At 46.8% G+C, this 23,513-nt stretch overlaps 1 protein-coding gene across 1 annotated transcript; it reads left to right on the top strand.

Annotated features, from left to right (window-relative positions):
* The first annotated feature begins 431 nt into the window (after window positions 1-431).
* Window positions 432-22,860, top strand: gtpbp2a (GTP binding protein 2a). Its single transcript, XM_084460950.1, has 12 exons — window positions 432-751; window positions 2,169-2,195; window positions 2,509-2,693; window positions 2,782-2,890; window positions 3,833-4,030; window positions 5,388-5,562; window positions 14,482-14,701; window positions 15,145-15,280; window positions 15,374-15,432; window positions 17,651-17,822; window positions 18,696-18,860; window positions 20,550-22,860. The coding sequence occupies exons 1-12, from the start codon at window positions 569-571 to the stop codon at window positions 20,730-20,732; spliced, it is 1,812 nt and encodes a 603-aa protein (XP_084317076.1). The 5' UTR covers window positions 432-568; the 3' UTR covers window positions 20,733-22,860.
* Window positions 22,861-23,513: the final 653 nt, after the last annotated feature.

The raw sequence follows: 23,513 nt of genomic DNA, 5'->3' as shown, positions 1-23,513 counted from the left end.
AATAAATAAACAATAATCTCTATAAAATCAACATATTTTAAATAGGGACTATGGAAAATAATTGAATTAAACTAAAAATATATCAAGTTTTGGGAAGGATCTATAAAATCAACATATTTTAAATAGGGACTATGGAAAATAATTGAATTAAACTAAAAATATATCAAGTTTCGGGAAGGACTTATAAATTATTAGTGAATTAACACAACAATTTATTCGTATTGAGTGTCCAGTCAGGAAATAAACAGATGGGGGGGAGGGGCAACGACAAAACAACGCGTCACAAGCTAAGCTCCGCCTCTAGCTGATGCAAGCCGCTGAAGCTCCAACCAATGGCGTGCCACCAACACACTGACGTCGCACGGGTTTCTGTGAGCTCGGCTCGGCTCGGCTTGGCTCGGCTCGGCTGTGTTGTTGTGGTGCTGGGCTAGGCTAGGCTAGGGGGGCTGGACACAGACCGGCTGAACCCTTTGCTTTGTGTTGTTCTGATACATTTTCACAATTAAAACCGAAACATAAGATGTCTGGGTGGGTTTGTTTGTAACTAAGGGTTAGACAGGCGAGCAGAATGGAAACCCGAGTATCTTCGGAGGTGTTCGGGTCTGGTTCGGGTTCCGGACTGAACTCCGGTTCTGGTTCTGCAAACGGCTTCGGAAACGTTTCTAAAAAATATAAAAACAGCAAAAAAGCAAAGGGTCGATCGTCCCGAAACTGTAAGACAAGTAATAACCCCCCATATCTACCTCCAGAGGTGAGTACACCCTCCACCACACCAAACTAGAGCTAGATCAGCTACTAACCTTATATTAGTGCTTCCTGCTTTTGTGTGTTATTCGTGCACATCCTGACTGTATTTCTGCATTAATTGTAAAGTTAAATTCATCTAAATGTCTTTTGAAAACACCCATCAACCACAATGACCTGCTTATGATCCTACCGCCAAAACAACTCTGTGTTTTTTTAAATAATGTGGAAATAATTCACCCTCTATCTTTTTATAAACCTGTAAAAAATGAATGTAATAAACGACCAATATAATAGTTTAATAATTCACAATTTAATGTAATCTGTTAAAAATAAAAATGTTCAATGACTTCCAAGTCTGCCAACAAGTGTCAATGACACGTAGCATTTTTGTAGTTGTAGTTGTAGAGTAGTTATAACTTGTTATAAACTTGACTAACTGGTTGTTTTTCAGTGAATGTGTTCATCCTTCAGTATCTTTGGATAATTAAAGGGTTTGAGAAGGTTTATTGAGTCGATGTGATGAGTTTGAACAGCTGTGTTGTGTTTGGAAATATCATTGCTGCTGACTTTGGAAAAGGGGCGGGTTCCAAAGCTACTAGTGCATCTACCCAGCCCCTACTGACCCCAGGAGCAGAGGTCAAAGTTGAAGAAGTAGGCATATTCTACCCAGCCCCACACTGACCCCAGGGGTAGAGGTCAAAGTTGAAGAAGTAGGCCAGTACGTGTCTCAACATGAACTGTGAGGGAAAACTGCCCCACACTGACCCCAGGAGTAGAGGTCAAAGTTGAAGAAGTAGGCCAGTACGTCCCAGTACGTGTCTCGACATGAACTGTGAGGGAAAACTGATCATGACACGACCACGTCACCGGCAACATTTTAAAAAATATCTAACAAATATTTAATAATATTCAAAAAAATATCTAACAAATCTAAAAAATTCCTCACTCCAACACTTGCTGAAAGCTGAGAAACTGTGCTTTCTAGTATTATAGGGAAAATCCAATTAATATTCGAAATGTTGTCACTGTACTTTCAGGGTTAAAAGGGTTAAGATGGACCTTTATCGGTATAGGACAACTGTTTTGTTTCCTGGTTGGTAGCTAAGGTCTCCAATTAATTGATATTAATCTTTGTCACACCCTTAGTTATTGATCCGAGGTTGTCTGGCAGCCATTTTAACCTGGACTTTCCCACTTACAGATCCAAAGGGAAAGTTGCATCAGTCTCACACACGCATGAGTTTTCGTCTGTATCAAACAATGGAGGTTGTTATTAACTGTTAGCCCAACCATTCATCCCAACCATTCATCCCATTCACTGGCAGGGGGGTTGCCTGTTCAGTCAGATCGGTACTCTTTGAACCTACACAGAATAATAGGCCGTATTGTGTCAGTTGTCTAACGGCTGTCCCCTCTTTCAGGTTGAAGAGGGAAATATAGAGTACAAGGTAAGCAAAAATACATCCAGTAGCAGACCACCACCTTCCCTCATGCAATGTTGCTTAAAGTCGCACTGAAATGACAAAAGCATTCTGTCCCCTTTTGGTTCACATAATTGGTGATAGTGTTCACCTATTCAACGATGTATGCCTTAGTGAACATTGGCTTTTAGTCCTAGCTAATACAGGTTAGCGTCAGGGTTTTAGTCCTAGCTAATACAGGTTAGCGTCAGGGATCTCTGTCCTGTCCCTGTCGGGGTCATCATCGACTGCGGTCGTCTTCTAACATCCATTTGTACTCCGTTTCCTGCCCGTTGTCCAGCTGAAGCTGGTGAACCCCACGCAGTACCGCTTTGAGCATCTGGCCACGCAGATGAAATGGCGCCTGCAGGAGGGGCGGGGCGAGGCCGTCTACCAGATCGGCGTGGAGGACAACGGCATGCTGGCAGGCCTATCGGAGGAGGACATGAAGGGGTCGCTGAGGACGCTGCGAAGGATGGCGGAAAAGTAGGCCCCTCGTAATCACCACAGCGTGGTCTTTAACTCGGTTAGCGCTCAGACGCGTGTAAATGACGTCGATGGGGTTTCCCGTCAGGATCGGGGCCGACATCACCGTCCTCCGGGAGAGCGAGGTGGATTACGACGCCGGCGTCCCCCGGAAGATCGCCGAGGTGCTGATACGCAAGGTGCCCGACGACCAGCAGGTGAGCGGTGACCTCCGAGAGAGAGGGCGGGGGAGGGGGGTTACTTTGTCTTTATTTAAGCAATAAATCACGAGAGGCTGTGTGTTATAGTGATCTCTATTAGTGTAAAATAAACACACAGCAATGTAAAATATTAACATTTATTCAAAACGAAGCATCATTCCCTCAATTCCGCCGAGCAAAATAGTTCCCCTAACAAAAGAGTTGCCAAGCAACAACAACAACTACAATGCATTGGATCAAATGGGAGGCGCATTAATACTGAAAATGGAATGATATGCGGTCCCAGGTGTGTGTTACAAAGTATTTTAACACGGCTTCCAGCCAATCAGAATCCAGAACCAGAACTAACCGTTGTATAATAGTGAATAACACACAGTAAGTAATGAAGAGAGAAAGTGCCCTGTCACACATGTGGTCTCTTTAAATTCCCTTTATTAAGAGTGGCTAGGGTATATTAAACAATACCAACGTGGTTCAGCCAGTTGGCCTTCATCAGGGTGTTCAAACACACCCACAACACACAGAGTAGTGTGTAGAGGCTAGTGAACGCAAATGCTCTGATGTGTGTGTGTGTGCATACACACTGTTCAGTGTTTTCTGTGTTTATTCTGTGTTTGTGTGTGTGTGTGTGTGTGTGTGTGTGTGTGTGTGTGTGTGTGTGTGTGTGTGTGTGTGTGTATGGGTGTATGTGTTTGCATGTATGGGTGTGGGCGTGGGTGTGTGTTTGTGTGTGTGTGTGTGTGTGTGTGTGTTTGCGTTTGCGTTTGCATGTATGGGTTTGGGCTTGGGTGTGTGTTTGTGTGTGTGTGTGTGTGTGTGTGTGTGTGTGTGTGTGTTTGGGTGTGGGCGTGTGTTTGTGTGTGTGTGTGTGTGTGTGTGTTTGCATGTATGGGTGTGTGTGTGTGTGTTTGGGCGTGGGCGTGTGTTTGTGTACTGTAGTTCCTGGACCTGCGGGTAGCCGTGCTGGGGAACGTGGATTCCGGGAAGTCCACCCTGCTCGGCGTGCTGACGCAGGGCGAGCTGGATAACGGGCGCGGCCGAGCCAGACTGAACCTCTTCAGACACCTCCACGAGATCCAGACGGGACGCACCTCCAGCATCAGCTTCGAGATCCTGGGCTTCAACAGCCAAGGAGAGGTGAGGGGGGAGGGGTTACATAAGCCGCCATGAACAGACGTCGTAGGCGAAGATCCCAACAACGTAGATCACAGTGCTGTTATCACCAGGGACTTAACATGAACTTTATTGGACTGGCTGTCTGTTATCGGTTAAAGTCACACTGAAATGAAAAAAGCATTCTGTCCCATTTTGGTTCACATAACTGGTCATAGTGTTGTATGCCAAAACATTTACAAAATTCTACTTTTGTTGTAATCTTATATCAAAGTATATAATTTCTTACTTCCTGGAAAACGGTAGGTCATGTGCAATGACGTCAACAGGTACCTTAACTTTTAGGCCAATAATCTCACGACATCCACCCGTCAATCAACGCTATCCTTCTATCGAATCCGTCTAAAGTTCTTAAAACCCGTCCACTTGTCAATGTTCCAATCAAATTCCTCTAAACATATGTCCCGCCCTCATAGCTTGTTTGCGTCGGAAATACGTCAAACTACGGAAGTAAGACGATCTCAAACGTCCGTTTCAGTGCGACTTTAATAAATACAAATAGTAAGACGTATGTGGTTTATGACGTACTGTAGGTCTTCAGTCTGGTTTATGACGTACTGTAGGTCTTCAGTCTGGTTCATGACGTACTGTAGGTCTTCAGTCAGGTTTATGACGTACCGTAGGTCTTCAGTCAGGTTTATGACGTACTGTAGGTCTTCAGTCTGGTTTATGACGTACTGTAGGTCTTCGGTCTGGTTTATGACGTACTGTAGGTCTTCAGTCTGGTTTATGACGTACCGTAGGTCTTCAGTCTGGTTTATGACGTACCGTAGGTCTTCAGTCTGGTTTAAGACGTACTGTAGGTCTTCAGTCTGGTTTATGACATACTGTAGGTCTTCGGTCTGGTTTAAGACGTACTGTAGGTCTTCAGTCTGGTTGATGACGTACTGTAGGTCTTCAGTCTGGTTTATGACGTACCGTAGGTCTTCAGTCAGGTTTATGACGTACTGTAGGTCTTCAGTCTGGTTTATGGCGTACTGTAGGTCTTCAGTCTGGTTTATGACGTACTGTAGGTCTTCAGTCTGGTTTATGACGTACTGTAGGTCTTCAGTCTGGTTTATGGCGTACTGTAGGTCTTCAGTCTGGTTTATGACGTACTGTAGGTCTTCAGTCTGGTTTATGACGTACTGTAGGTCTTCAGTCTGGTTGATGACGTACCGTAGGTCTTCAGTCTGGTTTATGACGTACTGTAGGTCTTCAGTCTGGTTTATGACGTACTGTAGGTCTTCAGTCTGGTTTATGACGTACTCTAGGTCTTCAGTCTGGTTTATGACGTACTGTAGGTCTTCAGTCAGGCCTCGTGACGTCTCTCCTCCACCAGGTGGTGAACTACAGCGAGTCTCGCACGGCAGAGGACATCTGTGAGAGCGCGTCCAAGATGATCACCTTCATAGACCTGGCAGGTCACCACAAGTACCTGAAGACCACCATCTTCGGGCTGACCAGCTACTGCCCCGACTTCGCCATGCTTGTGGTCAGCGCCAACACCGGCATCGGTGAGTCTAGCTTTCCCCCGCAGTGTAGAGCCATTAAAAGATATCGTTTCCTTTCAGTAATCCAGTTTAGTTTCGTTGAAATGTTGATGAAATGTTCGTTGATTTATCTGAACGCTGTCCTTCAAATATAGTAAACATGACCTTGCTGAACGGGGCGGCTGTAGCTCAGTTGGTAGAGCGGGTCGTTCAGTGATCGAAGGGTCAGCGGTTCCGATCCCAGCTCCGACTGTCCACATGTCGAAGTGTCCTTGAGCGAGACACCTAACCCCAAATTGCTCCCAATGAGCAGGTTAGCACCTTGCATGGCAGCTACCGCCATTGGTGTGTGAGTGTGTGTGTGAATGGGTGAATGAGAGGCCATTGTAAAGCGCTTTGAGTGCCGCTAAGGTGGAAAAGCGCTATATAAGTGCCGTCCATTTACCATTTACCATTCATAGTGTTTGGGCCTCAGAACTCAGGGGTCTGGATGTGTAGCATGTCAGGTTCTGGTTCTGGAGTTCTGCTGTCTGGGTGTGTAGCACCAGGCTGAAGGGAGTCAGAGGAATAGAGCCTGACAGTCATCACCACACGCTGGGATCGGCCCCTCCCCCTATAGGGCTAGCACACAGCAGCGGTTCTGTTCACACACACAGGCTTTTTGAGCTTATGTAACAGACCCCAACAGTGCCCCCCCCCCCCCCCCCGGCCCCCAAACCACCTCTCACTCCAGATAATCTCAAATGACCCCTGAGTCTGGTCTGTGCTTTCCGGGGCTGGTCGGTGAACCTGACACCAGCTGGGTCAGTAAGTTGAGAGGCAGGCGGTGAGCAATGCTAGCTCCGCAGGAACGGTTCACTCTTTCCTTTCGCTCCGGGATTCAGGCCTAACCAGTCTCTCTGGTAGACTGCCTGGTGCACAGGGAGCTGCAGAGGAACAAACACAGGGCACAGAACCGCCTGGCGCACAGGGACCTGCAGAGGAACACCCACAAACACAGGGCACAGAACCGCCTGGTGCACAGGGACCTGTAGAGGAACAAACACAGGGCACAGAACTGCCTGGTGCACAGGGACCTGTAGAGGAACAAACACAGGGCACAGAACTGCCTGGTGCACAGGGACCTGCAGAGGAACAAACACAGGGCACAGAACCGCCTGGTGCACAGGGACCTGCAGAGGAACAAACACAGGGCACAGAGCTATGCAGGAGGTCCTGTCTCTTCTCTACCATGGCACCTGACCAATAGGGCTGCACAATTAATCGTGAATTAATCGAAATCGCGATCATGACCTCCGCAATTAACTAATCGCAAAAGGCTGCAATTAATCTGATTAATAATTTTGCTTTGAATTGAGTGTCCTAGGACTACACCGACGAATCACAGGCGCTTATGCTGTCTGACCAATCACATGCGTTCCCGCTGAGTGCGCTGTGTGCAGCAATTTCACTGAGAAGACAGATAGCAGGAGGTCAAGACACAAGAGTACCTGCAGCCGTGAGTAGTGAATCGAGGTCAGTGAGTTAGTAGCAAGAAAGGGATCAACGTCCGTGATTTGGGAGCATTTTGGTTATTATATATTAATATTATATATTAAATATTAATCGCAATTATTAATCGCAATTACCATTTTGGAGCAAATAATCGCAATTATTATCTTTTGTCATAATCGTGCAGCCCTACTGACCAGACCATGATGGCAGTCTGGTTATTAAGTTATAAAAGTCGTCTTGTCCACGGAAAAGCCTTGTGATGAGGTCACCGACCCCCGTCGTCCATTCAGCTGCTTGGGTCCTCTGATTAGGCAAAAAGGTTGCTGTCAGAAGTGGGATTCGAACCCACGCCTCCAGGGGAGACTGCGACCTGAACGCAGCGCCTTAGACCGCTCGGCCATCCTGACATGCCTGTCTGGTGAACCTGACACTGCTAGATTACACAGCCGTGAAGTGAGGACAGACTAGATTACTGCAGAGGCTCAGGGTCCTTCTCTCTAGCTAGGTTTCCATCCACACGTTTCATGCGAATTAAGTTATATCGAATTAAAAATGCCTTATGGAAACGGAAAAATTCGATTAAAAATCATGAAAATCGCCAAAAAGTTTGTACCGTCGATCTCATCGGATTTTCTCTTGTTCGATAAAAGTCTTTTGTGATAAATGCTTTATCCGATTTAAAGCTCTAGATGGAAACGCACGTTCGCCGGCGTTATTCGCATTCGTATTTTTAGCGATCCTCACACAATTCGATTGACAAGTGGATGGAAACATGGCTTCTGTATGTGTACTACTGTAGCCTGTACTCGGCTCAGAAATGATAGTTTGGTTTATACACTAATAGAGAAGGTAACGCACACATTATACTTTTATGAGGTGCTGATTACTGGAACTGTTAACTATAAAAGAAAGAAAGTGTCGCACAATACAGGGTCCTTATGCAGAAGTTTGAATGAGAATAACTTCTTCTTTATTCTAAAGAGGCCACACAGCCTTCCAACATATCCCAACAGTCTACCGGGTTCACGGCTGTGACAGGCATGTCAGGATGGCCGAGCGGTCTGCGTTCAGGTCGCAGTCTCCCCTGGAGGCGTGGGTTCGAATCCCACTTCTGACAGCAACCTTTTTGCCTAATCAAGAGGCCCCAGCAGCTGTGTGGACGACGGGTGTATAAACCAAACTATAAAAGAAAGAAAGTGTCACAGGCTAGTGTGTGTGTGTGGTATGTGTGTGTGTGTGTGTGTGTCTGTCTGTGTGTGTGTGTGTGTGTCACTGGAGGAGGTGTCATGAGGGAAGTAGGTCAGGAATGAAGAGCCTCCTAACCATGTGACCACAGACAGACGACACCGTCACCCGACACCGGTGGCTTTAGAACACGGTGACACGGATCTGGGTCGGCCACGGTCCTGGTCCCAAGGGTTCACTGTGACCGTCCAAACGACCAGGGAGGAACCGACCCACGTCCTCCGTGACCCAAATATAGACCAGTCTGCACCATTAATCATTAACACTGGATAAGAGAGGACCTTTGATCTATCTCACAGACCTCTGTCCTGACACACACACACACACACACACACACACACACACACACACACACACACACACACACACACACACACACACACACACAGCTGATGGCAGAGATGCATGTTATCTAAGGCACTAATGCATGTACACACACACACACACACACACACACACACACACACACACACACACACACATACACACAGCTGATGGCAGAGATGCATGTTATCTAAGGCACTAATGCATGTACACACACACACACACACACACACACACACACACACACACACACATACACACAGCTGATGGCAGAGATGCATGTTATCTAAGGCACTAATGCATGCACACACACACACACACACACTTAACATACATTTAAGAGAGGGGTGTTTATTTGCGAGCACGGGACACACGCCCCCCCTGCCGTGTCAGCATGTTGTGTTTATATTTACGTGCTGGCAGACCGATCTGCCGCCCAGCTGATGGGGTTGGTAAAATAATACTAATACTAATAATACTAATAATAATAATAAAATAATCGTGTGCCCTTTAAGAAGTCACTCACACACTCATGCATGCATCGACATTTTGGACCCTATGAAAGAATATACTATTGGGCCCCCCAAACCTAGACCTTATGATGATGATTAAAAAATATATATAATAATTAATAATAATAACAGTGGTGTATGGGGGCCGCTGGCAGTACAGGGCCATACCATACCATACCACTTTATTTGGTATTATTATTATTATTATTATTATTATTATTGTTATTATTATTATTATTATTATTATTGTTATTATTATTATTATTATTATTGTTATTATTATTATTATTATTGTTATTATTATTATTATTATTATTATTGTTATTATTATTATTATTGTTATTATTATTATTATTATTATTATTATTTGGCCGTGGGTATCTTCTTAACCCTTCCCCCCACTTATGCCGGGCTCACACTACAGGATATTTAAAATCCTAACCAATTTCTAAATCGGGTTACATCACACACATAAGGAGAATCTTAACAGATATTCTTCTTGCGCATCTCAAACAAGCACACTCAGCAAGATTTGAAAATAACAGCTCATCACACACTACAGGATCTCATCGTGCCCGAGGGAGCAACGAACCACTGGTCTCGCCGTCTCACTTGTAAAGTCGGGACGTAATAATCTTAAATATCAAACTTGTTTGATATTATCGGGGCCGCCCCGATGGGTCTGTGAGCCGATCGGGAGGTATAAGATTGGATCTGTAAACCCCTCACATTACAAGATCATCTGGGCCGATCATCGGCCCCGACCAACGTTCCAGACCTGATTTCTCCTCCGATTGTCGGGAGGGGTGAATCGGGGATAAATCGGCCCCAAAATCCTGTAGTCTGAGCCCCGCTTTACGGCCCCCCTACATACATGTGTCCCAGCTGTGACAGGGCTGGGCTGGGGGACCTTTTTCTAACATTAATACTCTTCAAATCATCTTTTTAATCTCTGGTGCAGTTGGGAAAGAACTATCCCATTATCCTAACAATGAATCAGTACAGTAAGTAAGTAAGTAAGTAAGCTTTATTTATATAGCGCTCTTCACAGCACGGATGCACAGAGTGCTTTACAGTAATACATTAAAATGGCAATACAACACGAGCCAAAATTAAAACGACACAGAACAGAAAAAAACAACATTGCGAGCAGCAAGGCGTTATAGATGGCCGAAGGCCTGCCTGAACATGTGTGTCTTAAGAAGTTTTTTGAACATGAGATTCATCTAAGCACTAGATATATGTGGCCCAGTATCATACCAATGTACTACAGTAAATTAATCTAGTTTTCATGCCGTTACTATGTATTGATGTGTTTGTTGAGAAGATCAGAGCGGTCGGCAGTATGGCCTGGGATATATGAACCAAACTACTAGTTCTGAGCAGAGTACAGTCTAGTACACTAGTACACATACAGGGAGAAGGACCCTGAGCCTCTACACTAGTACACATCCAGGGAGAAGGACCCTTAGCCTCTACACTAGTACACATCCAGGGAGAAGGACCCTGAGCCTCTACACTAGTACACATCCAGGGAGAAGGACCCTTAGCCTCTACACTAGTACACATCCAGGGAGAAGGACCCTTAGCCTCTACACTAGTACACATACAGGGAGAAGGACCCTTAGCCTCTACACTAGTACACATACAGGGAGAAGGACCCTTAGCCTCTACACTAGTACACATCCAGGGAGAAGGACCCTTAGCCTCTACACTAGTACACATCCAGGGAGAAGGACCCTTAGCCTCTACAGAAGGACCCTTAGCCTCTACACTAGTACACATCCAGAGAGAAGGACCCTGAGCCTCTAGAGTAGTACACATCCAGGGAGAAGGACCCTTAGCCTCTACAGTAGTACACATCTAGGGAGAAGGACCCTTAGCCTCTACAGAAGGACCCTTAGCCTCTAGAGTAGTACACATCCAGGGAGAAGGACCCTGAGCCTCTACACTAGTACACATCCAGGGAGAAGGACCCTTAGCCTCTACACTAGTACACATCCAGGGAGAAGGACCCTTAGCCTCTACACTAGTACACATCCAGGGAGAAGGACCCTTAGCCTCTACACTAGTACACATACAGAGAGAAGGACCCTTAGCCTCTACACTAGTACACATCCAGGGAGAAGGACCCTTAGCCTCTACACTAGTACACATCCAGGGAGAAGGACCCTTAGCCTCTACACTAGTACACATACAGGGAGAAGGACCCTTAGCCTCTACACTAGTACACATACAGGGAGAAGGACCCTTAGCCTCTACACTAGTACACATCCAGAGAGAAGGACCCTTAGCCTCTACACTAGTACACATACAGAGAGAAGGACCCTTAGCCTCTACACTAGTACACATCCAGGGAGAAGGACCCTTAGCCTCTACACTAGTACACATACAGGGAGAAGGACCCTTAGCCTCTACACTAGTACACATACAGGGAGAAGGACCCTTAGCCTCTACAGAAGGACCCTTAGCCTCTACAGTAGTACACATCCAGAGAGAAGGACCCTTAGCCTCTAGTAATCTGTCTGTTCTCACCAGACTTCACGTCTCTGTAATCTAGCAGTGTCAGGTTCACCGGACAGGCACGTCAGGATGGCCGAGCGGTCTAAGGCGCTGCGTTCAGGTCGCAGTCTCCCCTGGAGGCGTGGGTTCGAATCCCACTTCTGACAAGCAACCTTTTTGCCTAATCAAGAGGCCCCAAGCAGCCGAATTAAACGGACGACACAGTCCGTGACCTCATCACAAGGCTTTAGGCTCGCCGTAGACAAGACGACTTTTATAACTTAATAACCAGACGGACGTCAAAGTCTGGTGGAGTGCGATGTTAGAGAACAGACAGGACCTCCTAAATAGCGTCGTGCCCCGTCTTGAAGACTTTGATCACTATCGGTTTCAAAGGACACGTTTGCATCGTTCTTCTGCACGTCTCCGTCTCCTCGTCTTTCTGTGGCGGTCGGGCGATCGGCCGAGCCCTGCGTATTGACACGGTCCAGCGCCCGGCCAGCTACAGTAATGAGATCCGCTTGGACGTCCTCCATCTATGTGATGTGATTATACAACGGGCAGAGACTGAGATGATTGAATCAAGGTGCAGGGGACTTGTAATGTCCTCCCCTCTCAGCCCTGTAAACTCTGAGTGTGTCCCAGATTGACGGGTTTTCGGCCAAAGCATTTGAATTGTGCTCTCCTGAATGTGGTTATTATGTCACATGGCCAGCCAACATTGTACGCGTGTTCAATCAATCAATCAATCAAAGCTTTATTTGTATAGCGCATTTCATACCCAGAGGCAACACAATGCGCTTTACAGAGAGCAAGGGAGGTGGGCATACGACCCACTCTCTACATATTCCAGAGGGAAGCAAAAAAACAGTAATCACCCGGGGGCCAGATAAGTGAGCTGTAAAAATTCTTCCCTGACCCCTCTCAACAAGGCGATGGAGCAAGCTCCTGGAGTATGTTTGTCTACCGGCTAAGAACATTTATAAAGCAATACATTACATCACGTGTTATCTGTGTTAGGCCCAATCCCAATACCCCCCTTGGCCCTACCCCTACATTTTGCGCATTCACACGTAGGGTAGTGTGTCCCATTCCTTTTATCTTCCGGGGCTAGGAGGCATATCGAGGGTTAGTGGACGTTCAAATTCAAACTGAAGACGTAGCGAGTGGTGTCCCATTTCTGAGGTAAATATTTCAACCCCCTGTCCCTTGTGGCTCCGTTCTGAGGGGCCACTACCCCGTCAAGGGCACTCCAAAACTAGGCAGCACCAAGGTTATTATAGTTAACGAAAACTAAGAAAAAAACTGAAACTAGATGTGAAAAAACATTTTAGTTAACTGAAATAAAAATAAAAACTAGGCTTTACAAAAAAAACGATAACTAACTAAAACTGTATTGTGTGTTTAAAAAACTAACTAAAATAAACTACAATTATTGAGAAAATGTCCTTAGTTTTAGTCTTTTTCATTTCATACGTAAGCCTAGTCTTTTGGGTGGTTATGGAATCTTTTTTAGCTGTGTCACTGCACAGAAGTAACCTGACGTGCGCCAGATGGTTTGTTTCACACAGAGTGAAACAACGTGTGCTCGCAAGATCAGGATGGTCTCACGAGGCTAGCACAGAAGAAGAAAAAACTAATACTGAAACTAATAAAAACTAAACTAAAACTAAGCATTTTCAAAAAATAAAAACGAAACTAAACTAGCAAACCTGCTTTAAAACTAATCAAAACTAAACTGAAATTGAAAACAAAAAGTTAAAACAATATAAAAATAAAAACTAATGAAAAAAGCAAAACTATTATAACCTTGGGCAGCACACTCTTTCTCTGGGCCCCCCAGCTCCATATCAGCTCTGTTATCACCCGGCACTCCAGACCCTTACAGTTACTCCTGGCTAGCTGCCAACCAAGGTTATTATAGTTAACGAAAACTAACAAAAAAACTGAAACTAGATGTGAAAAAACATTTTAGTTAACTGAAATAAAAATAAAAACTAGGCTTTACAAAAAAAACGATAACTAACTAAAACTGTATTGTGTGTTTACAAAACTAACTAAAATAAAATTGTAGAGAAAATGTCCTTAGTTTTAGTCTTTTTCATTTCATACGTAAGCCTAGTATTTTGGGTGGTTATAAAATCCATCTTTTTTTAGCTGTGTCACTGCACAGAAGTAACCTGACGTGCGCCAGATGGTTTGTTTCACACAGAGTGAAACAACGTGAGCTCGCAAGATCAGGATGGTCTCACAAGGCTAACGCAGAAGAAGAAAAAACTAATACTGAAACTAATAAAAACTAAACTAAAACTAAGCATTATCAAAAAATAAAAACGAAACTAAACTAGCAAACCTGCTTTAAAACTAATCAAAACTAAACTGAAATTGAAAACAAAAAGTTAAAACAATATAAAAATAAAAACTAATGAAAAAAGCAAAACTATTATAACCTTGGGCAGCACACTCTTTCTCTGGGCCCCCCAGCTCCATATCAGCTCTGTTATCACCCGGCACTCCAGACCCTTACAGTAACTCCTGGCTAGCTGCCAACGCCCCCAACAACAAGGCCGCCCTGGAAAACAAGCCGTGCTTTCTCCCCAGCAAACACGCAACGTCAGGGAGACGTTCAGATCATGTCTTAATGTCTCAGAACCCCGTTTGTACGTCTGCTGGACCCCTCAATATTCAAACGTCTGACTTGGACCCCTCTAAGACATCTGTGGACGTGCAAAACGGGTCCAATATCTGAACGTTAAAAAAAAACATTCATTCCGGCTCCTAATTGGATGTCTTCGGATGTCCGAAAAGGACAATAAAAGACGTATCTTAGACGTGTCTTTGCTGAGTGGATTTCTCCCTCCCCCAGCGGGTACGACGCGGGAGCACCTGGGCCTGGCGCTGGCGCTGAAGGTGCCCATCTTCATCGTGGTGACCAAGGTGGACCTGTGCGCCCGCGCCACCGTGGAGCGCACCGTGCGCCAGCTGGAGCGTGTCCTCAAGCAGCCCGGCTGCAACAAGGTCCCCCTGGTGGTGGCCAGCGCCGACGACGCCGTGGCCGCCGCGCAGCGCTTCGCCCAGTCGCCCAGGTAACGGACGCACACAAACACACACACACACACACGTCATAGCCGTCTTACGCACACGGTATATCTTTGTAGAACAACAGCACTGCAGGTTCGCTACGTCCTTAGTGTCACGTGTGTGTGCGTGTGTGTGTGTGTGTGTGTGATTCGTGCTAACGCGTTGGTTGGTGTGTGTATGCTAACGTGTTGAGTGGTGTGTGTATGCTAACGCGTTGGGTGGTGTGTGTATGCTAATACGTTGGGTGGTGTGTGTATGCTAACGCGTCGGGCGGTGTGTGTATGCCAACACGTCGGGCGGTGTGTGTATGCTAACACGTCGGGCGGTGTGTGTATGCTAACGCGTCGGCTGGTGTGTGTATGCTGACACGTTGGGCGGTGTGTGTGTATGCTAACACGTTGGGTGGTGTGTGTATGCTAACGTGTGATCGTGGCGTGTCCCTGTGCAGCGTGACGCCCATCTTCAGCGTGTCCAGCGTGTCGGGGGAGAGTCTGGACGTTCTCAAGGTCTTCTTCAACATCATCCCCCCTCTCAGCAACAGCAAGGAGCAGGAGGAGCTCATGCAGCAGCTCACAGAGTTCCAGGTAAGCAAATCAAAACGCGCAGAAGAAGAAGTAGCTCATGAATATTCATGGATGTAGGATCAACGCTAAACCGAACATCGCTACCGTCTCTAGGTGGACGAGATCTACACGGTGCCCGACGTGGGGACAGTGGTGGGAGGGACTCTGTACAGGTCAGTAGTCTCTCGCCCTCTCCTCTCTCTCCCTCTCCCTCTCCTCTGTACAGGTCAGTAGTCTCTCGCCCTCTCCTCTCTCTCCCTCTCTCCCTCTCCTCTGTACAGGTCAGTAGTCTCTCTCCCTCTCCTCTCTCTCCCTCTCCTCTGTACAGGTCAGTAGTCTCTCTCCCTCTCCTCTCTCTCCCTCTCCTCTCTGTACAGGTCAGTAGTCTCTCTCCCTCTCCTCTCTCTCCCTCTCCTCTGTACAGGTCAGTAGTCTCTCTCCCTCTCCTCTCTCTCCCTCTCCTCTCTGTACAGGTCAGTAGTCTCTCTCCCTCTCCTCTCTCTCCCTCTCCTCTGTACAGGTCAGTAGTCTCTCTCCCTCTCCTCTCTCTCCCTCTCCTCTCTGTACAGGTCAGTAGTCTCTCTCCCTCTCCTCTCTCTCCCTCTCCTCTGTACAGGTCAGTAGTCTCTCTCCCTCTCCTCTCTCTCCCTCTCCTCTCTGTACAGGTCAGTAGTCTCTCTCCCTCTCCTCTCTCTCCCTCTCCTCTGTACAGGTCAGTAGTCTCTCTCCCTCTCCTCTCTCTCCCTCTCCTCTGTACAGGTCAGTAGTCTCTCTCCCTCTCTCCTCTCTCTCCCTCTCCTCTCTGTACAGGTCAGTAGTCTCTCTCTCTCCTCTCTCTCCCTCTCCTCTCTGTACAGGTCAGTAGTCTCTCTCCCACTCCTCTCTCTCCCTCTCCTCTGTACAGATCAGTAGTCTCTCTCCCTCTCCTCTCTCTCCCTCTCCTCTGTACAGGTCAGTAGTCTCTCGCCCTCTCCTCTCTCTCCCTCTCCTCTCTGTACAGGTCAGTAGTCTCTCTCCCTCTCCTCTCTCCCTCTCCTCTCTCTCCCTCTCCTCTGTACAGGTCAGTAGTCTCTCTCCCTCTCCTCTCTCTCCCTCTCCTCTCTGTACAGGTCAGTAGTCTCTCTCCCTCTCCTCTCTCTCCCTCTCTCCTCTGTACAGGTCAGTAGTCTCTCTCCCTCTCCTCTCTCTCCCTCTCCTCTGTACAGGTCAGTAGTCTCTCTCCCTCTCCTCTCTCTCCCTCTCTCCTCTGTACAGGTCAGTAGTCTCTCTCCCTCTCCTCTCTCTCCCTCTCTCCTCTCTGTACAGGTCAGTAGTCTCTCTCCCTCTCCTCTCTCTCCCTCTCCTCTCTGTACAGGTCAGTAGTCTCTCTCCCTCTCCTCTCTCTCCCTCTCTCCTCTGTACAGGTCAGTAGTCTCTCGCCCTCTCCTCTCTCTCCCTCTCCTCTCTGTACAGGTCAGTAGTCTCTCTCCCTCTCCTCTCTCTCCCTCTCCTCTGTACAGGTCAGTAGTCTCTCTCCCTCTCCTCTCTCTCCCTCTCCTCTCTCTCCCTCTCCTCTCTGTACAGGTCAGTAGTCTCTCTCCCTCTCCTCTCTCTCCCTCTCCTCTCTGTACAGGTCAGTAGTCTCTCTCCCTCTCCTCTCTCCCTCTCTCCTCTCTACAGGTCAGTAGTCTCTCGCCCTCTCCTCTCTCTCCCTCTCCTCTCTGTACAGGTCAGTAGTCTCTCGCCCTCTCCTCTCTCTCCCTCTCCTCTCTGTACAGGTCAGTAGTCTCTCTCCCTCTCCTCTCTCTCCCTCTCTCCTCTCTACAGGTCAGTAGTCTCTCTCCCTCTCCTCTCTCTCCCTCTCTCCTCTGTACAGGTCAGTAGTCTCTCGCCCTCTCCTCTCTCTCCCTCTCTCCTCTGTACAGGTCAGTAGTCTTTCTCCCTCTCCTCTCTCTCCCTCTCCTCTCTGTACAGGTCAGTAGTCTCTCTCCCTCTCCTCTCTCTCCCTCTCTCCTCTGTACAGGTCAGTAGTCTCACTCCCTCTCCTCTCTCTCCCTCTCCTCTCCCAGTAGCTGTTCTATCCTTTCCCCCCGTTTTTGCATTAGTCCTAATCTCTCTCTCTTCCGCTCTCTCTCGTCTACTCTCTCTTCTTCTCTCTCTCTCTCTTCTGCTCTCTCTTCTTCTCTCTCTCTCCTCTCCTCTCTCTCAGTGGTATCTGCCGGGAGGGGGAGAGTCTGGTGGGTTAGGGTCCTAATCTCTCTCTCTTCCTCTCTCTCTTCTTCTCTCTCTCTCCTCTCCCTCTCTCTCAGTGGTATCTGCCGGGAGGGGGAGAGTCTGGTGGTGGGTTAGGGTCCTAATCTCTCTCTCTTCTTCTCTCTCTTCTTCTCTCTCTCTCCTCTCCCTCTCTCTCAGCGGTATCTGCCGGGAGGGGGAGAGTCTGGTGGTTGGTCCCACGGACGCGGGTCAGTTCCGTCAGCTGACGGTCTGCAGCATCCAGCGGAACCGCTCGGCGTGCCGCGTGCTGAGGGCGGGGCAGGCGGCCACGCTGGCGCTGGGGGACTTCGACCGCTCGCTACTCCGCAAGGTGAGAACGCGACCCCCCCGCCGGGCTGCGGCCACGCCAGGGAGGGGGGGACCACTGCTGTGATGGAGGTTTTACTACCGCTGTGATGGAGGTTTACCACCGCTGTGATGGAGGTTTTTATTGGGCGGCTGTAGCTCAGTAGGTAGAGCGGGTCGTTCAGTGATCGAAGGGTCAGCGGTTCGAATCCCAGCTCTGACTGTCCACATGTGGAAGTGTCCTTGAGCAAGACGCCTAACCCCAAATTGCTCCCAATGAGCAGGTTAGCACCTTGCATGGCAGCTGCCGGTGACACTTGTCTTGACCCACTGCTATCTGTCTTCTCAGTGAAATTGCTGCGCACAGCGCACTCAGCGGGAACGCATGCGATTGGTCAAGACAGCATAAGCGCCTGTGATTCGTCCGTGTAGTCCTAGCACACTCAATTCAAAGCAAAACTATTAATCACATTAATTGCGGCCTTTTGCGAATAGTTAATCGCGGAGGTCATAATCGCGATTTCGATTAATTCACGGTTAATTGTGCAGCCCTAGAATGTGTGGTTGTCCCCGAGATGTTCTGTTCGTAACGCTGGCCACATGACTCATGTTCCAGGGGGACAGTAAAGACAGTAAATTGATGGATCGATTCGATTTGAATGACAATAACAGAACGCGCGCACTCATATGCTCCATAATAAACGTTTTACTTGACAGCGTTTTGAGCGTCTGCTCTTCGTCAGGTCAATTCAAATCTGTGTGTGTGTGTGTGTGTGTGTGTGTGTGTGTGTGTGTGTGTGCGTGCGTGTGTGTGTGTGTGTGTGTGTGTGTGTGTGCGTGCGCGCGCGTGCGTGCGTGCGTGCGTGTGTGCGTGCGTGCGTGCGTGTGTGTGTGTCAGGGCATGGTGATGGTGAGCCCGGAGATGAACCCGACCATCTGCTGGCTGTTCGAGGCGGAGATCGTGCTGCTCTTCCACGCCAAAACCTTCCGGCGAGGCTTCCAGGTCACCGTGCACGTGGGCAACGTCCGGCAGACCGCCACCGTGGACGCCGTGCACGGCAAGGTCAGCCCTCCGCCTACCCACAATCCCCCTCTGTCTGGGGTTCCGGGCAGTAACGCTGGCTAGACGTAGCTAGTGGTCGCACTGAATTTCTAGGTCAGATTTCAAACCCTATCATTCAGAGCCCAGGTTACCATGGTGACAGGTAGCCCTGGTCCAAAGCGTTTTACTATTGGGGTATACACAGGTATGGCGCTTCCAGGATGTGATTGGCTAACCCATTGTACACGTCATATTAAATGGCAGGCGTCATCAACAGTGGTCGAGAATACAGACCCGTGACATGAGAAAAGGCGGTAATTCTTGCAGGGACAAAGGGACAAAGGATGGTTATTCTGGAGCAGACAACGTCTAGGTGTGTTGACCTCCTGGAGGTCATCCTGTCATGAATTAGGTTAGCACAGCTATGTGAACGGTTGAGGGAGGTGGTGAATTACAAAGGAAGTGGTGAAACTACAATTTCTATGACACCACATCCACAGACAAATGTCTTCACTTCACTGAAGTGAAGACATTTTTCGAAAGATGAAAGCCTTTTTTTCCAAAGTGGCTACAGTCGTAGCCCCCTACATGGTATATAAAAAGCAACATTTTGCACCTAAATAGCACATATCCACCAATATCCACTCAGCTATTATGGTATCCACTAGCCTGGATTCACCACCCTGATCACGTGATCTCACAGGCTGTTTCTGGATGGTGGAGAGAGACCATGTGATCAGGGTTGCGAAGCCAGGCTAGTGGACATCTGTGGATATGTGCTATTTAATTGCAAAAAGTGCTTTTTCTATAAAAGGTGGGGAGTGAATAGTTTCCTGACCTGGACCAGGGCTAGGTGGCAGGTTGCTGCTGCTTCTTGTCAAACAGACTTGCTGTTCCACTCAAGCTTTTACTGTGCTGAAGAACAAGGTTATTATAGTTAACGAAAACTAACTAAAAAACGAAAACTAGGTGTGAAAAAACATTTTAGTTAACTGAAATAAAAATAAAAACTAGACTTTACAAAAAAAACGATAACTAACTAAAACTGCATTGTGTGTTTACAAAACAAACTAAAATAAAATAAAATAATAGAGAAAATGTCCTTAGTTTTCTTTTTCATTTCATACATAAGCCTAGTATTTTGGGTGGATATTAAATCTATCCTCCATGTTCTTTAGCTGTGTCCCTGAGCAGAAGTAACCTGACGTGCGCCAGATGGTTTGTTTCACACGGAGTGAAATAATGTGAGCTCACAAGATCAGGATGGTCTCACGAGGCTAGCGCAGAAGAATAAAAAACTAAAACTAATACTGAAACTAATAAAAACTAAACTAAAACTAAGCATTTTCAAAAAATAAAAACTAAACTAAACTAGCAAACCTGCTTTAAAACTAATCAAAACTGAAATTGATAAGAAAAAGTTAAAACGATATAAAAATAAAAACGAATAAAAAAAGCTAAACTATTATAACCTTGCTGAAGAAACGTATGTACCTTTTTAATCTCTCTCTCTCTCTCTCCTCTACCACACCATCCACCTTCCCTCCCTCCCTCCCTCACCACCTCCCTCCCTCCCTCACCACACCATCCTCCCTCCCTCCCTCGCTCCCCCCCTCCCTCCCTCCCTCCCTCCCTCACCACCTCCCTCCCTCCCTCACCACACCATCTTCCCTCCCCCCCTCCCTCCCTCCCTCCCTCACTAACCTCCAGGCGGAGCTGAGGACAGGAGAGAAGGCGGTGGTTTGCTTCAGGTTCATCAAGCACCCCGAGTACCTGAAGGTGGGGGCCAAGCTTTTCTTCCGAGAGGGCGTGACCAAGGGCATCGGCCAGGTCAGCACGCTGCAGCCCGCGTCTCAATACCAGCCGCCCCACGGGGAGGACGACGAGGCCTAGATCCCAGAACCGGAACCGCAGCTCACCGTCCCTCGCAGAACCGGGCTGTAGAACGCCGCAGAGAGAGGGTTCCTCCTCCGTTCCAACGCTTCTTCCAAAGACCACCCTCATGAGATCTCTCCACGCAGACTTGCCTTCTTACCTTTCATTGTTTTTGCCTCTCATCTCTTTATCTATTGCTTCTCCAAAGTCTTGTTGTCACCAAACCTCTCTGTCTCTTAAAGAACTGCTTTCTTTTTAAAGGGGTAGTTCAGAATTTTTGGACAAAGAGCCTCATTTATGACTTAATAATGTTGTTGATCGACGGAGAAAATGTTCACCTGATTCCACGCCGTCGCTCTTTCCGGCGTTAGCGGCATGCTAATTCTAGCGCAGTCGACCCGAATTTGCTAGCGTTAAAATAAAACTCACTTATAAACGCTTCAAACACGTACAGAGCGCTGCACTGTGGAGTGTTTAAGTGAGTTTTCTTTGAACGCCGTTTCTACTGCATTGCGCTAGCGTTAGCATGCCGCTAATGAGAGACAGTATGGAATCAGCTGAAAATGTACTCTGTCAATCAACGACATTATGGGGAAGTCGTAAATGACGCTCTATGTCCAAAGTACACTTCCGAACTGCCCCTTTAACGTAAACACAACTCAAGATTTAACGTAGTTTCTTAGTCTTAGACATGTTCATCTATCACACACACGCTGCAAAACACAATCAAACAATACACAGAATGCAGCTACGCGCACTGAATTCTCTGGAAGGGCACTGGCTTCTTTTGATACACATCTAGCAGTTATACATGTTTACAAACTATCGCAGTAGAAACGTGATGTGTGGGGGTCGACAGGTTTAGCTTCAGTTGCAGCTACAAGGATGTTAGTCATCTGAACGTCGTCACCATCTCCCAACGATGTCCTGTCTGACCAGCGGTGCCTGACTGAACGGGTCCAGCCTGTTACCGATTTTATAGACCGTGTTTCAATACCCACGATAGGCGTTTAGGCTTTTATTCAATTTCTAGTTGTTTTCTATCACAAACCATCCCTTTAACAAACCACAATCCATCCCTTTAAGAGGGGAGGAAGGATCTGCAGAGTCTGAACACAGCTGGTCAGTTTTGGACACTTACTTTATGTCCTCTCATCTGAGTTTGAATACGTTGCTGACCTCGGCACTTTATTAAGACAACGTACTGTGATGTGTGAGTAGAACTTGACCTCGTACCATCGGTATTATCCAGCGTTTCTACCTTAGTAACTCCATCTTTCTTTAAGGCGCCGTTTGAAAATGACTTGAAAACTCAACGAACCAATGGCGTGGCCGCCGGTCTTTCTAGAGATTTCCGTTCTCAGGTCAGTGTAGTTCCTGCTTCAGACAGCATTCCACTCTGACAGAACTGCACCATGGGAAACAGGTTTTGGCTTGAGGAGCGTTTCTCCAAAGAACTGCATATCGTGTGTTTTATTAAGGGTGTCGTGTGTAAAGCTCCTCTTGTTGTCGCTTTGTCTAAACTGCCCCGTTCTGTCATCATGTTTGAGATGATTTATTGTCTTTTTCGTGAAGTTACTGACTTCTCTATGCTTTTGAAGGGGGTTGACACAGCGTGGCTAGTGACATCATGACACCCTACGATTTAATCACTTTTTATTTTTATTTTTACCAACTTAATTTGGTAGTACCCCTTGAAACAACTATTATCGACAACTTAATTTGGTAGTACCCCTTGAAACAACTATTATCGACATTTTGGAAATTAGTTTTACCGTTTGTTCAAGGCCTCTTTTGGGCTTATTGATAAGTGATGTCATCGCATGTCCTCACACAGCAGTTATCTGCCTCACTGGACCAAGAGCCAGGATGTGGACTTGTTGGTGCACCTCCTATCTTGTCTTGTTGGTGCACCTACTATCTTGTTGTCATGCACGGTTTGCGTGTCCCGAAGGGTTCAAGAATGTATTTCAACCAAAATATTTTCCAGCCTTTATGGAAAAAAAGGAGCTTCTCAAATGAGGAACGTTTCTGTTTTTATAGATGTGCTTTCAGATTTCACTCTATAACCCGTTTCTCAGACTGCTTTCTCACGTTTACTTCACAGATGGAAGGACTGTTTTCTTTTAAATTTATATAATATTCTAATCACATTTTTGGGTTAAGTACTATATATATTTATGTACAGATCCAGTTTGTATATGATGGTGTACATAAATAAGTTTTACGATGCTTTTGTGATGTTTTTCATTCATATAACGCAACATGCCAGTGGATTCCTTGAAGTCGCACTGAAATGAAAAAAGCATTCTGTCCCATTTTGGTTCACATAACTGGTCATAGTGTTCACCTATTCAACGATGTATGCCAAAACATTTACAAAATTCTACTTTTGTTGTAATCTTATATCAAAGTATATAATTTCTTACTTCCTGGAAAACGGTAGGTCACGTGCAATGACGACAACAGGCACCTTAGATTTTAGGCCAATAATCTCACGACATCCACCCGTCAATCAACGCTATCCTTCTATCGAATCTGTCTAAAGTTCTTAAAACCCGTCCACTTGTCAATGTTCCAATCAAATTCCTCTAAACATATGTCCCGCCCTCATAGCTTGTTTGCGTCGGAAATACGTCAAACTACGGAAGTTAAGATGATCTCAAACGCCATTGTCCATCCCAGCTGATGTAAGACGGAAGAAACGCCATGACTCAGCCGTGACCCGTTACAACACAACAACAAGGGTTTGGTTACCAAGACTCCAGCGTGAGGGGGATTTCTGGTCATGTGACACAC

The sequence above is a fragment of the Borostomias antarcticus genome (assembly GCF_949987555.1).
Source record: "Borostomias antarcticus genome assembly, chromosome: 34".
NCBI classification, from domain to species: domain Eukaryota; kingdom Metazoa; phylum Chordata; class Actinopteri; order Stomiiformes; family Stomiidae; genus Borostomias; species Borostomias antarcticus.
Note: the sequence above shows the minus strand (reverse complement) of the source record. Positions and strands in the feature narration are given on the sequence as shown.